The following is a 15,811-nucleotide window of genomic DNA, read 5'->3' on the forward strand; positions in this document are numbered from 1 at the left end:
GATCCTGCAGTACTGTAGTATTTACCGTTAAAAAAAATATCTGTGTGGAAGTGGACCCACGCTGTTCAAATCCGTGTTGTTCAAAGGTCAGCTGTAATTATTTAAGCCCCTAGAGCTAGCTAACATTTCAGATACAGTAGACAGAGGAACACATTAAAGGACACCACAGTGATAAACCCAGAAATATCTAGAAAGGGAAAAAGTCCACAGAACATTTGACCTAGTTTTGTCAACAACAAAAAAAAAGGCAAGTAAAAAAAAGGGATGGAAGGAGACTATCATAGATTAAAAGGCCTGAGACAGATCATGCAAGTTCAATGTGACCCTGATCTGAACAAACCAACCGTAAAAGACACGTACAAGATACGAACGCAAATAAATACTGACTGGATGATTGACAATACTACTGGAATGATTATCAATTTCTTTCAATGGATATTGACATTGCAATTATGTTTTTAAAAAAAAGTCCTTATCTTTAAAACAAAATATTCATTAAAACATTATTAAAAATAAGTATTCCATTAGCCATAACTTGAAAGTTATCAATGACAGCAGAGTTTGACGATTACTCCTAAGAAGTCACTCCCAGCCATGAACAACACTGTCAAAGCTGGACTTACCAGGTGGATATCATGTAGCCCTCGTTAATGGAACAAACTCTCCACCCGGAGGCACCTGTCCTCTTGACTTCTCTGTCCCAGTCAGAGTAAGTTTCAAACAGAGGAGTTTTTTGGCTGCTGCCACCCCCAACTCCAATGCCACCGCTGCCTCCACCTCCTGAGGGTATTCCATTAGCTTTGCTGGCTGTAAGAAAAAGCAATAGTATTAATTCTGCTTCAAATTCCCTCTCCTCTCTGTGCCTCCTGTCACAAACACACTGCAATGTGGCACCTCTTCCCTGTTTGTCTCTGGTATCTCCAAAGCCCCCCTACCCATTCCGGCCGTCCTGGGGAAGGGGCGGCCCCCCCGCAGAACAGCCCACTGTGTCCCGTCGTCGTCCAGCTCGTCCCCACCCTGCAGCACCTTCGATACCCTGTCCTTCTGCTGGCTCTGCCTTCAACGCCTTCACTCACAAACGGGCAAACTTGGCTTTGAAAGGTCTTTCACGTGACCACACTGGACCACTCTCGCTACTACGCTACACAGTTCCCCTCCCTTTTACTGGCCACCTTCTGAAAGGGTGACCGACGCCTGCTGCTCACGTTTCCTCCTTAACTTCCAATTGTCTTCTATCCCTACCGGTTTACGGACACCATTCACAAGCGTCCCTCAACTCCCTACCCCAAGCTATGGCGTAAATCCAAGTCACTGCTAGTTTTCTCCCCACATTTTGCCTGGAAAAATAAACGCATCCAACAATCAACTCCATTCTCAAGCTGTCCGAATCTTTCATCTTTCCAGTGTTTACTTCTTAACCCTTCTCTATGTATGACTCGCTATGACATTCTTGGTCTCCTATCTCTACATGATTTTTCTTTGATAAGGTGACATAGATTCCTTAGCCTCCACCAGAGTGCCAGCCCACTGGAGACTCAGCAGAGGGCCTAGACTTGACCTTCCTTAGCAAGGAGCCTTCTCCACTTGAGAGGCACGGCCACCTGCTGGGAGCATGCGCACAGCCTCAGGAGGGCCTCAGAGTGACCACAGAGAAAGGTGTCCCCACAGGCAGCCTGATCTGGGTGATAGACGCCATCCCTCTCCTGGCCCAGGGTCTCCCTGTGCAGGCTGCAACCACGGCCAGTCTCTCAGCTGACAGCCCGACTGATGTTCTGCTGCACTCAGACCAGCCTGCAGCTGCCACAGGACACACTTCCTGAAATCAGGCTTTCAGGACGCTACCCTTGCCCCCAACTGTGCAATAATACTCATTTCCAACTGAATCCAGCAAACCTAAACAGCTTCTCTTAAAGAGCGCTCGCAGACCTGCCCTGTAACTAAAGTTACCGCCCGTTATTGCCGAACTCCCATCCCCCTGCAGCCGTGAAAACCCTTCTTTGTCCCCTCAACATGCCACGCCCGTTCCCGTGGACTATTTACTAAACCTGGTGCAAAACAGGTATTTTCTGAGAACCTACCACGTGCTAAGGCTTGAAAACTGACAAGCGAGCTAAGATTTCACCCCTACTTTGAGGCGCTGGTGACAGTGCGCCGGGTGGACGAGAGCGATGCGGGTGGAGAGGGAAGCCCACTGTGGCTGGGGCTGGGGCTGCAGGCTGGGACGGGAAGGTCTCCGACCCGAGCAGCTCTGAGCAGAGTCCTGAGGAACCAGCCAATCCAAATGCTCGCAGGTGGCTGGTGAGGAGGAGACGGGCGTGCTAGGCAGAGCGGGACGTAAGACACGCGGAAGGACGGTACAGCGCCGAGTAATGAACTACAGCGAGCGCAGTAAGGGTGCCAGAGGTGGCGGAAGGGAGGCTGGGAAACGCGACGGGGCCTAGCCTCTCAACCCGTGCTGCACCAGACAGGAACCACCAGCCACACGTGCTGCTTAAATTTCAACTGAAATTTAAATTAAACAAAGATTTTAAAATCAGTTCCTCAGTTGCACCAGGCACATTAAAGTGCTCAATGGCCACATGTGGCCAGTGGCTTCTCTACTGGACGATGCAGGTAACAGAACATTCCCATTACTGGATGGCGCTACTCTAGATTATAAAGGGTCTCAGGTGCCGGGCTAGCACTTTTGCATTTTATCCTTTAAGTGGCATCAGAATTATAATTATGATGATTCTGATTTTAACAGAGCTTGTTAAAAATTAAAATGCTACTTCTAAGCCCGTATTCTGGTGGGCCACTCTGTCTCAGTGCCTGCTCTGGAGTAACAACCACCAGAGGACGTGCTGGGGAACTTGGGACTTGTGATCTCTCCAGAACACGGAACCTGCGTGGAACTTCCAGGCAATTCCCATTTCACACGCTGTGTAGCAGAGCACCAAAAACCACAGCAAGCTAGCCAATACTAGAAAACCTAAGGAATTCATCATATGACCAAATTAAAGGGGAAAAAACCCTCGCAAGTGCAGAAAAACATTTGATAGAGTCCAACACGTGCTCATGATATAAAATACAGAAAAATTTATCAAATTGGGAATAAAAGGGAATTTCCTTCACTTGATAACGGGTACTTATCAGAAACACGCAGCAAACATCATCCTTGTTAGAACCAGGAACAGAAACACTACCTGCTACCATCATTACTATTCAACATTGCACAGAGGTCCCCGCCACGCAATGACCACCACCACCAAAACACACTGGAACTTTATAAAGAGCTATGTAAATACTTGGCAGCTCAGCCCTAGCTGGGAGTCCAGACCTGCATACTTTTCAGTGTTCTGAGGTTACAGACTTAGGAAGCTAGGCTGAGAACATGCTCACTGTTTACAAGATTGGTCCTCTGGCAAAACACATAAAGTCTCAAGATCTAACTAAGAATAGGTGAATTTTTCTGAACACAAAGTGAGAGCAACAACAAGATCTAGTACTGTTTGCTATTTCGCAGGTTTTACTTGTGTAGAACCTGTCCATTTCTCAGCAACCAGGACCAGATTTCTGATATACTCAACATCTTCAGTGAGAGCTTATTATGGAATGTGTAGCAGGTACCCAATCTGCCATTAGAAAGTCTGGAAATTTTAATGCTTTTCAGAAAGTCCCAGAGGCCCGATGCCTGTGGCCTGCTCTACTAGTGGATTACTAACAGGGGCTGCAGCAACAGACTGGCCAAGCCAGTCGTCTTAGGAAGATCTGGCTCCCCTGACGGTTACCTGACTGAGGTTTTAGGACACCCCTCCTCAGCCAACTGAAAATGAAACAAGGTCAGCCCTCCTGACCCTCATTATCTTCTGTGACACAGTTCACAAGTCTAATCCTAGATCGAGTTGAAATGATCTTAGTGTTTCCACTTAACTAGCCTCCTCCATATTTAGAATGGCCTCAAGCAACAGTAAAGACAATAAAAGTTGTCAACAAATGAAAAGAAAGCCTATCGCTTTGATGACACTGCAGAAATGAGAAGTCACAAAGGGCGAAGAAGGGAAAAACAGAACTGTGATCATTAAGAAGTTCAAGAGAGCGGAGCCAACAAAGTGGTTCGGACAGGAGATTTGGACTTTATGGGCCTGGGGTGGGGCCGGCATGGCTGTCTTTCTAAAAGCTCCCCCAGGGATTCCGGTGCACAAGGCTGGTGTACTCCCATTCCCGAGACACGAGGACCAATCACAACCATTTACAGCTACACTGAAAATATTAAAAAAACTGACAAGCAACAAACTTTAAAAATTTCTACACTATTTCAAATGGATTTTGTCCTCTGTAAGTGGTTTTCAAATAAGCATCTAAAGGAAAACCTAATACTAAGACCCATGTTTAAAAAAAAGGATAAAATTACGAAGTAAAATAACGTCACTGAAAATGTCCATCTTCTGCTGTGAGCCTACACTGCACCTTGAGATTATGTCACCACATCTGCAAGCAGGTGTCTGTCATGCAGTGGAGCTGCCAACACTGAGGCTGCAGGTAACCTGAGGTTTTCAATTCTTTAGTCCAGAAGTATAATCTGACATCTTATCAATTTTATAACAAAGATGGATCTGTATTTTTGGGACATTATTTGTCCAATAATAAGCTAACTGGTGAAAACAGCATCCTCGTGGTTTCTTTCAAGTTAAAAGAGCAAAAATAGAACCATCGTTCCTGTCTGTGCCAGTGCCGCCTGCGGTGTCAGCGTGTGGAGCGTCCCGAAGCCTGTGGGTGCTGGGCATCCCCCATGCTTCAGGATCCTCGCAGAAGAACCTGGATGACTGGCTTTTCACTCAAGTGATGCCGAACACGAAAGAAAACGTCAGAAGGCCTAAGGCCAGCTAAAAGATTCTTAGACAATTGCAGGGGACATCCTCTAGCTTCACATCTTATTTGTGGAAACAGCTTTGTCACCTACCTGCCTGCAAAAAGGACTTCTTTAATCCAGCCAATGAATCAAGGTGTCATCCAGAAGTTCAAGAGTGGATTATTGGGCCTCTTTCACTCACAAATTAATGAATTCTGACTGCAGTGTGTGGAAATTTCAGGCTTCTTTTGCTCTTAAAGGTGCAGTTTATGCTTCTGCAACAGCATGGAAGGATATGAAAGGATGTTACCCTATGAGGAATCTTAACAAAACTTTGGCCAAGTGTTATGTTTATGAAGTGACTGTCAAGGAGGAGGAGTCTGAAGGATGCAATATAAAAGTGTCCCTGAATATTTTAAGTGTTACTTATCAATCGTTATTTTCTCCACAAGCTACATATGAGAAGATACAGAGAAGTGACTGACGGGAATAAGGAAACCAGTAGTAGGAAAGCTATGGACTGAACAAACTGCTATCAACCCAGAGATGCCCACGAGGAACGGATGAAGACAACCGTGAGAAGTAACTGAAGCAGGCATCACGTCACCAAACGCATAATGAAGTTCACTGTACTTGCTGAACACTGTGCAGAACTCATGGGTCTGTACCCTGGACTGGAAAAAGGTATCATCTACTAGGAAAAAGGTATCATCCAGAATTGGTTTTGATCATCAACAAATGCAAGTGGGAATCAAAGGCTCTCCTACGACTCTTGTGCCCCTTGAAGCTTTCATCTCAGTTACTCTCTCACAGCTCTGGGTGAGAGTCCTGTTGAGGATAACCCTGATGATCACGGTCTGCAGCCTGAAGATGCGCCAAAGGAATGTTTGCCTAGCTACTAGTGCGGATCTACAATACTTTATTTTCGGACAACAAGTGAATTTTCTTTATGTTAAGAAATGGACTTTAAAAATTAGTTGTATTGTTCAAGCCTAGGTTACAATTAGTTGCACTGTGATAAGAAAAATTAAATTATAAGTATTTCGTTACCCCATTTCTGTTAGTACCATAAGATAAAAGCTATGACCTTTGCATGTCATCTCTATGGCGTTTACAGTGTACTTATACCATATGCATCTGCAGGTACTGTGTATTGTTCCTACATTTTAATGAATTTACAATACAGTGATACTGGAATATACTTTTATTATACAGATTATTTAAATTACTATACATGTTCTGAGGTAACAAAATGTAAAGGACCAGTAAAATTAGTAATTTATAGGCTGCCCGTCCAGACCATGCTGGCTGGGGTGAACGGCCCTTTCACTATAAACGTGTAGCTGAGTCATCTCTCTCCCTTAAAGACTGGGAGAGCACATGATCCAGCAGGCAAATGGACATGTGGTCACTAACCTACGAGGAGCTAATGTCAGACATGACCTCATTGTTTTTTCTCTAGCCTTTTATGAGGTTAAAAAAAAAGAAAATTGGTTGATCAAAATTACAATTATTTGTATATAAAAAGAATGCACAGAATTACACGATCACTTGGAATATTCCTTGGTGATGTCATCACTGACATATATGTGTACAGAACTATTCACTTTTATAAAAACCGTTCAAAATACACTTGTCTTTTGGATGAATGCTCATCTTCCTTTCATGAATCTTATTCAGAAATATAAAATCAATATTTTGACAATCTTAATGAGGTCCACTAAAAAGTTTAGCCATTTCAGCTTCTGCATGAAATCACACCTTGCCAAAAAAGATCATGAGTTTCAAATATCTTTTAATTTTCTGCCAGTTTTCTTAAAAGATAAGATTACTTTAACTCAAGTTACCAACTAACAGGCGGGGAGGGAGAGGTATCTTCCTTCATCATAAAATACAAGCCAGTGACTACAGGCAAAATACTTGACATGATTCTCATAAGCCTACGTTTACAGTTGCTTATAGGTTCTTCCCCGTCACTTTTTAAATGTTATCTGACAAATGTTATCTCTTTTAGTATATAGTGCTTACTTCTCTAACAGTTATGAAGCTAATAATTCTACAATCATTAAAGCTCATGTACTTGGAAGCTTCTCATAAAACATAAGAATAAAATTTAGACAATGTAAAGTTAGTCACAATAGTTAATATTTTCATATTTACCTGAATTGTGGTATTTTTTCCCAACATATTCAAATGCAAAGAGTAGCTGGAGGTCTGTTGGCTGGGAATAATGAGCTATTGCAAGGCATACCTAGGAAAAATTCTACATTTAGAATTGATTTCAACACACTTAGTTAAATGAAATGTACAATAAGGCCTTGAGTGTGGGAGCGTCATCTGGGGCAGGGATTATAGACTTATTTCCATGTTTTCCTGTAGACCTAGAGTGTGAAAGAGCTCCTTAATGCCAGGGATTTCATTCATTGTCGTGCCCCATGACACTGTTTAATCTTTAGTGACTACATGCTAAGTATTCAGTAAGTGTTTGCTGAGTTGAATTTTAACAGGAATGTACTTTTATTCAGATAAACAAAACTTGAAAACTAATGAAGCATTCTCCAAAAAGGCAGTGACATATCCACTCCTAAAAAAAAGAAAAAGAGAAGTTTCATTTTTTATGGACTATAATGATTTAATACCATCAATTTGGAAGGCTTACTGTTAGGTATGAACTTTTAATGTTCTTCCCTCATGCATTAAAAATCTAAACTTAATAGAAAAGCTACAATTTTTTCTTACAAAAAAAAATTAGTAAGAAATCCAGAGGTACATGGGCGGCTCAAAGAGGTACATCAAAAAAACTGTGTTTAAATAAAATGGTTTGAGGCTATGCCTATGGTGGAAAAAGTGTGGGCTTTGGAATCCAACAGATCAGGGCTTGAATCCCAGCTCTACCAAGCACCTGCCATGTAACCTGTGTGAAGTCAACTCATCTCTTGGAGCCTCGATCTGCGCACCTGTACAATGAAGATAATACCTAGGCTGCGGTGAGGATGAATAACCTTAGCACACACCTGGCCTTGGGAGGAGGCCACGTGTGGAAACATGGCTGCGATTACCCTCTACTGCTGTTGGAAAGAATGAAAGATAGTGCTCTGTGCCCATAAAGCCCTGGACTAGACCATGGGAGAAAACACTCTTAAATGAGCAAAGAAGACAGAAGAAACTGAAGACATATGCAAGGAGAGAATAATAGATGTTCTTACTTCAAAAGATTAAGCATCATTTAGAAGAATAAGCATTAAGCCAGAATGATATACTTTTAACAGTGAGCAAGCAAGAAGTTTAGTTAATTGTTAGTCCATGTCAAATTAGCGGTGTCTGGGGTGGGTTGATGCAAATTCTATTGACTGGTAAGTATGTGTCAGTTGCTTGTTTAAAATATATTTTAAGAGTCTGCTATAGAATAAATGTTTCCTGTCTTACTAAATTAAAACATACATCTAAGAGAACAGAGTTATCATTAGTTTTAGTTTTGACTAAAAACAACAACAACAACAAAGAAAGCTCCTTGAAACTTATGTAATACCCTGCTTTTCTTAATGCCTATGGGAGAGCTTTCTATGAGAGTCCCACCGAGGAAATTTAGGAGACAGTGACCTACATTCCCATCCCCTACCTGCTCAACAGTCTTTAAAGCACTTCTTCCAGCAGCAAACTACTGAAATCTACACCTTGAAAAAGTCCTCATCACTTCCTGTTCCTCTGGGCACCATATTTAGTTTATAAGCTTTGTTGCACTTTCCTCAAGATTCTTTTTCATTTTTGTCCCATTTTTCTACACCATCATAGTCACAACCTTAAGCCATACTCGCCTTACGGCATCTTTGTGGGTTTCCCTACATTCTTAAAAAAAAAAAAAAAAAAAAAAAAAAAATCAACAATACTTAAGGGTTCTCTTCCAAAGATCAAATTTTGACCAACAACTTTGTTCTCCGGATAATCTGCTGTGGTTCCCAGATACCTGCATACTAAATTAAACCTTCTTATTCTAGATTCTTCACCAAACCAGCTCTCCTCTACCAGCCATCCCGTGCCCTCCCCACCACCCCTCAGCCGTCCCTGGTCTAGAAGCACATAACGTGTCTGACTCAGTCCTAGCCATCCCCTCGGCCACACTCTGCTCGAGAAACCCTTCCCCGCTGCTTAGCCAACCACGCTGTGTCTGTCCTCATCAGCCTTCCCAGACTGAGCCAAATGCACAGTACTGACTGTGGAAACCCTCCCGTTCTCTCTGAATAACAATAGTTCCAATAGAAAGCATCTCTTCAGTTAACTGTGCTTATGGAGCGGTACTTTCCAGGTCTTCACCCAATAGTCATGAGAGTGGATAAAAAGGAGGACATAGGGTTCTTTGTTTTACTTCTACCACAAAGTTCAATTACTCAAGGGCAGGCACCAGGTCTCCTTCCTTCAACAGGTATTTACAGAGCCGCCACCGTGTCCTAAGTCCTACGGATGCGGGAGTGAACAAACAAACAGAGAACAAACCCTGTTCTCATTAAGCTTACATTCTAGTGGGGAAGACAGACACTAAACCAGAGAAACAGGAAATACTACAATAAATTAGACAATGATAAGTGCCAAAGGGGAAAATAAATCCAGCAGGGAAGAGGATGTACAGTGTTACAGTGAGGGAAGAAGAGAGCAGGTTAATAGAGAAGGAGACCAGGAGAGGTCTCTCTGCACAGATCTGAGGAAGCCCTGAAGACCCCTACATTTCTGCCATCTCATCAGTAGCTTTCTGGAGGGTCTTTGTGCTTAACAGCTGCTGCACTAAAAATACTAGTTCACAAAATAAGTTACTAATATAGTCAGGAAAATGCTCCAATTCAATAATACTAGATATCACTTTCTCTGAGACATTCAGAAAGCAGTCATGGGCCTTGTTTACACAAAAGAAATCCACACATCACTGATGATGGAATATGTTTTTTATGGCCACAAAGCCTATCTGCTAGGCAAAACCCAACGTAGCCCATTTCTAAAAAGCCCTTAAAATAGCACAACCTCACATTTATAAAGGTTAGGAAACAAATGAGCTTATTTAATGGCATCCACATTTAAAGAAGACTATAAATACTGTAATAATGTGAAAGCAACTCAGCTTAATCACTTGCACAATGGTTGATTTTGGGGGGGAAGGGGACACAGCCTGAACTATAGCTGTTGTTTAGCAGTGTAACCACAAGTGTGTAGGACTTAGCTCAGGTAACCTCAGTACGGGGTACCTCTAGGAACCCTGACAAAGGTACACACAACTTGTGTCATCCGGGTTACATTCCTGTTGTCACTGCAGGACACTCTGAGAAGATCGAGAAAGCCAGGGGTCCTCTTCCTTGAGCTTTTTCCCAGAAGTCCTCTTCCTTGAGCTTTTTTGTACACACTATTTAAAAAGCCTACACCCACATTCCTAGATTCCATCACTAAGAGTTTGACTTAAAAAAGTAGGTCTCATTTTCATGTAAAATTATTCTAATTTTACAATGTACTCCCTAAGTGTTAAAAAAATTTCAGAAAAACTCTCTCTACATCTTTAAAAACTGCCTCTGAAATAGTTCATTTGGCCTGGGTATCAGAGAAAAATGAAGAAAATCTTTATTAAAGACATTAAATTATGGTAAATATTTAATTGGAGGAAAAAAAAGTAAACTACTTTTGAGGTGATTTTTGGACCGAGGCTGATATTCTTGTCTGGACAGAAGCCAGAAGTACCCACGGTTGGTGGTTTCTCCTCCCAGACCAGCTGGGGGCACAGCACTGGAGAAGATTAACACACAGCCAGTGCTGGCACGTGGGCAAACAAAACTGGTTTCCTGTATTTCTGTGGTCTGAAAGCCACCGAGGAGTAAGTCTCAGATTAAAGGCAAAAATGGCAATTCAGGAAAGGCCAACTTGTTCTTTAAATAGATGAGCTGAATTTTTATCTCTAGAAACTATGCCTGAACAAGTGGTTCATCAGAGCCTACTAATTTGAGAATGAAGTGAAGACAAGGGGCATATATTTCACTTACCATCTTTTATATATATATTTTTTATGTAAGTGATAAATCATTAAAAACAATCTTTTGCCCCTCAGCAAAGGTTCTTCAAAAGGAAATGGTGGCTCAAAGTTGCTTTGAGGCCAGATATCCAATTCTAGATATCCAAATTCCTTTTTTCTTTACATAGACCTTTCCCCAAAATCCTTATTTACAATCCAAGAATAATGAGGATGAATGTCATCTAATTTTGTCATAATACTACTCAGGAAATACCAGCTAGATTACCAGAAGGCTTTAGAGCAATATTTAACAAAATGTGAACCAATTTAGCATTCCGAGATTTCATTAATTCAAATAGGAATATGACTGCTTTCAGTATTTCCAAAAATAATCAATGGTTTACCCACCAGAGAACTCCGAACATGCATCTGGTCATTTTAAAACAATTCACAAAAATCAAAGCATTTCCTGAGAAAATTTAGCATTCAAAATTTCCAGGAGGTAGAATCAAGCTGTAATTCCCCAATTGTTACCTAATTTTAGAGGAAAACTTTCACTTGAAATAACACGGTGTGCTAGAATTTTTGTTTTTAACTCATGAAGCCATTAAGCTTTGGCAGCCATACGTGACTTAACCCTTTGTGTTTGAAAACATGTAAATCAGGGAAAAATTTCTCCATTTATATTCTTAATGCCACTGTTTCTTTTCTGTATTTCCCCCCTTATGACTGTACAAAGATAAAGAGAGTATTTCTTTTGGGTCTGAGGTAACTGCTTTTGATATTTTACAACAGTGGGAAAAGAATTTTTGCCAGAAACCTGGTCTTGGGAAAGGGCATAAAAAACTGGACCAGCCTAGCCTGTTTTGAGTAGACGGTTCAATGAGGCCCCCTATAGCACTTACCAGCAGCAACAACAGGGAAGGGATATTCTGAATTTCCACAGCACTTTTTATCTGTTTCATTCATTTGGAAGCTAATCATTTATGTGGGAACATCTTTTATGCTGCTACTTTGTACTGTTGTTTTCATTTGTTCATGCTTTATCTCCTCAACTAAACTTAGCGCACTGCCTCACACATCAAACATGACCAACAAGTACTCTAGATGGTGCAAGAACGAGCCAGATAATTATGCTTTGCAATGACTGAAATACTGTCATCTGAAAAATAGAGGAGAAAATGGGAGAGATATCAACTTTCTAAAAGAATATTGGGCCACTGTATCAATTTCTTATTTTAAAAATACCGTGTCCTAACCCCATCTCCTAAGTTCCATGGTGTCCCTGTTCTTGAAATGATACACATCCTGAAGGTAACGTTTTCACAAGCAGATTCCTGATGCTCTGATGAAATTACAACTATATCTGAGTTCAAGAAAGTAACTTGGCTAAACTATTTTATACGCAGTCTACTACCTAATTAATTCTAAAGTCTTTCTACATAAGAATAGGCATCTCAAATTAGTAAAATGCCAAAATCACAAACTGCAGAATTGAATGGCTAAAAGTAGCCTTAAAAGTTATCTAGCTGAATTTCCCATCCTGCAGCATGAAGAAAGTAGTTATACACACTCTACCTGAAAACGTTTAGCCACAGATCCCACCACCATTCTGCTACATAGCCTAGCTGCAATGGTCAGACATTTTCAGACATTCATTTCGTGTTTGCCCTCCTATAAAGAAACTGTTGACTCTGGTTCTAAAAATAAATCTATCACCTCCTCACCAAACCATAAGAAGACAGCTGCCTTAAGATCTTTCTGACAGCCACATTTTGATATCAACAGAAAATTTACTGCAGTAAGTCTACTGACCATGGAAAACAAATGCTCCCCTTTTTGGTGGCACAAAAGCTCCCTCATCGTTCCTCTATTCCCGATACATGAGAGCAGGCTTCTGGAGATTCTGTTACTATTCTCTGCATTTGCTGAACCACAGACTGGCCCGGGGGGCTTTAGGACCACCAGCTTCACTCCTCTGCTAAACCCAAAATCTGGAATCAAAGAAGGAGGAATTTCTGCCCTTGAATCTTACTCCACGAGTTTGCAATAAACATTCCCTGGAAGGCAGGGGAAAAACAACCCAATTAAAAAGTCCCTAGCTTTTAGCCGCCTGTGTGGAATATCAAATTAATTCATTAAAATTTCTCTAAAGCACTAATATTTATTAGACCCCTCCTATAACTACACATTTACCTAACCCTTATGTAACCTAAGTCTACCTTTTAGTTTATTGATAAAGCTCTGAGGTACTGAATTAAAAGTCTTACAAACCTCAATTACAATACATCACCATCTTTTCAATCTTTTTAACCAAGAAAAAAAACAGCTGGTAATGGTCTTAATGTAAAAGATATGCATGACAGCTTTTCATATTTTAGGAGCTGATTAAAAAATTACATAGAATACTTTAAAGCAGTCATAAACTAGTCCAAGGAAACAGTTCTATTAACGTTCCTGGCTTTGACTTTACATAAGGAGATATCAAATAACTTCCCCTAAAAAAACCGAAAAACAAAAAACTGAGCAATTGAGAAATGAGAACTTCCATACAGAACTGCAACTGGTAAATATAGTGCAAAACCAATGATAAAACTTAACAGGATTACCTTTTTGGCACTTTCAGGACCTGATTCATCAAAGCGAAATCTCACAATTCTGAAATCTTTACAGTAAATAATTAACTCTGTTGGATTAAATTTCAGCTTCTGGTTTGGGCCCAGGACTTTCTGCTTCCTTTTGTGGTCATTTACTAAAAAATAAAAAAACAAAAAAATTCCTTTCTTGATATTCACTCTTTAGTACACTTTAACAAATTCTTACTGAAAACAATCGGAAGGTCACCCACCACTTAGTACTGCTTCTCTAGAATCTTTCATATTTGTGTATAATTCCTAGAACTTTGGGGGATCAGTTTTAACTTTGCTTTGGATGATATTAAAGATATTTCTTTGCACAAAACCACCATCATCTATATTTAATGATTAAAATATTAATTAAAAAGAGGACAAATACTAGAAAATATAAAAAGCCATATATTTTGGGACTTCCCTGGTGGTGCAGTGGTTAAGAATCCGCCTGCCAATGCAGAGGACACAGGTTCAATCCCTGGTCCAGGAAGATCCCACATGTCACGGAGCAACTTTGCCCACGTGCCACAACTACTGAAGCCCGTGCACCTAGAGCCCGTGCTCCGCAACAAGAGAAGCCACTGCAATGCGAAGCCTGCACACCGCAACAAAGAGTAGCTAGCCCCCGCTCACTGCAACTAGAGAAAGCCTGCACGCAGCAACGAAGACCCAATGCAGCCATAAATAAATAAATAAATAAATATTTTTAAAAAGCCATATATTTTATATCTCCATTTAAAAATAATTTACTGATTAATTTTCCTGGGACTCAAAAAAAAAAAAGGGAAAAAGCAAAAAACCTACAGAAATAAAACTCCAGCCCAAGTATTTGAGAGGTGTAACTCTTCAAGCAAGAATTCCCGAGCAGAACCAGCTTTTAGGGGCTGAGTGAAGAATAATACATACCTGTGACTATTTGCTCAATACATGTTAAAGGGACATCATGTTCACCAAGAAGAAGGTTTCTATAATGGAATTTCTGAAATAAAAAAATACATTCATGTTAATTATTTTCCCAATAACTTCACGATGGTAATATGAGCCTTACTTTTAGGTGTGATAAGAAATTGCGACGACCATCTCTAAAAAGAACAAAAGCTTTTGCCTGTGCAGCTATGACAATTCTAAGGCTATAGTTATCACAGAACACACTTCAGTAGGAAAGTAAGGGGAGGAAGAGAGAAACACATACTGTGTTCACATTCTCTCCACCTTTCTTCCCACACTTTAAACAATAAAATTAGGTCAAGTTATATACAACAATGTCATTATAACATACAGGATATGTAATATTATACTGTCAATCACTTCACCAAACACTTGCATATCTAGTTCTGGTTAAACTGTCACTAAAATAATAAAAAAATGGGGCTCCAAAGTCATCAGATTTTAATGGGTAAAATCATGGCTTGAGTTTCACAATGGAGATTTTAGAGCAGAAAATAACTTTTTACAGCAAAGTCTACTCAAAATAAAAAATCTTTAGTCAAACTGCAGCTTATTTTTTAAACCCATTTTTTATACACACTTTCAGACTAAGGACATTGTTGATGCTATTAACCTTCTGTTGGTAGGACACTGGCTTATTTTTCCTATTAGTGGTATTGGATTTAAGCTATTCCAGGTACATGAGTCTCATTTATAGTGAAACCTGGAGCCAAAGATTGAAATAAAGCCAAAAATAAAAGGAAAAACCCAAGTTTACAGCCAAATAAGCTGTGTCTCTACATACTGGGTATCTGTAAATGCCTTAAATTTAGTCTCAATATACCAACAGATTGCAATAGATTGAAATACACTTATCCATAGTTACGTGCTTCAGTCAAAAGTTTAGAGTTAACATCCAAATATTACTATTACAAATAAAGGTCTAGGGAGTAAAAGTGTATATATAACACTTTACAAATCAAAACAGAAAATAGTTGTTGAGGAAAAGTCCAGGATTTTTAAGTTAGGCGAACGAATGACTTTTTTTTTTTTTTTTTTTTTGCCGTACGCGGGCCTCTCACTGTGTGGCATCTCCCGTTGCAGAGCACAGGCTCTGGACGCGCAGGCTCAGCTGCCATGGCTCACGGGCCCAGGCGCTCCGCGGCATGTGGGAACTTCCCGGACCGGGGCACGAACCCGTGTCCCTTGCATCAGCAGGCGGACTCTCAACCACTGCGCCACCAGGGAAGCCCATGACTGACTTTTTGAAAACTCAAATTATATGGAACTGTTGTTTTCCAGTAAGAATATAAAATAGCAAGAGGGTTATTAAAGAAAAACTTTATCAATATTTTTCTTCATTCTAACTACTAGAAATTTGAAATGAGAATTTGACTTTTTTGGAAAAATACTAAAGATACTATAAAATATGTAAAATGT

General features: G+C 40.5%; 1 protein-coding gene across 2 annotated transcripts in view; it reads right to left on the reverse strand.

The window, feature by feature from the left end:
* The window catches only part of MTMR10 (myotubularin related protein 10), a 44,393-nt gene that overhangs the window by 16,699 nt on the left and 11,883 nt on the right, over positions 1–15,811 (reverse strand). The window contains exons 4-7 of one of the 2 annotated variants that reach the window (XM_029237745.1): positions 14,351–14,423; positions 13,424–13,566; positions 6,992–7,082; positions 624–807 (exon numbers count right to left, since the gene is read on the reverse strand). In XM_029237745.1, the coding sequence (XP_029093578.1) occupies positions 624–807; positions 6,992–7,082; positions 13,424–13,566; positions 14,351–14,423 (491 nt within the window). The other variant, XM_029237746.1, reaches the window with a different exon arrangement.

This window comes from Monodon monoceros, unplaced genomic scaffold, assembly GCF_005190385.1.
Source record: "Monodon monoceros isolate NGI ecotype Baffin Bay Population unplaced genomic scaffold, NGI_Narwhal_1 Super_Scaffold_21, whole genome shotgun sequence".
NCBI lineage: Eukaryota > Metazoa > Chordata > Mammalia > Artiodactyla > Monodontidae > Monodon > Monodon monoceros.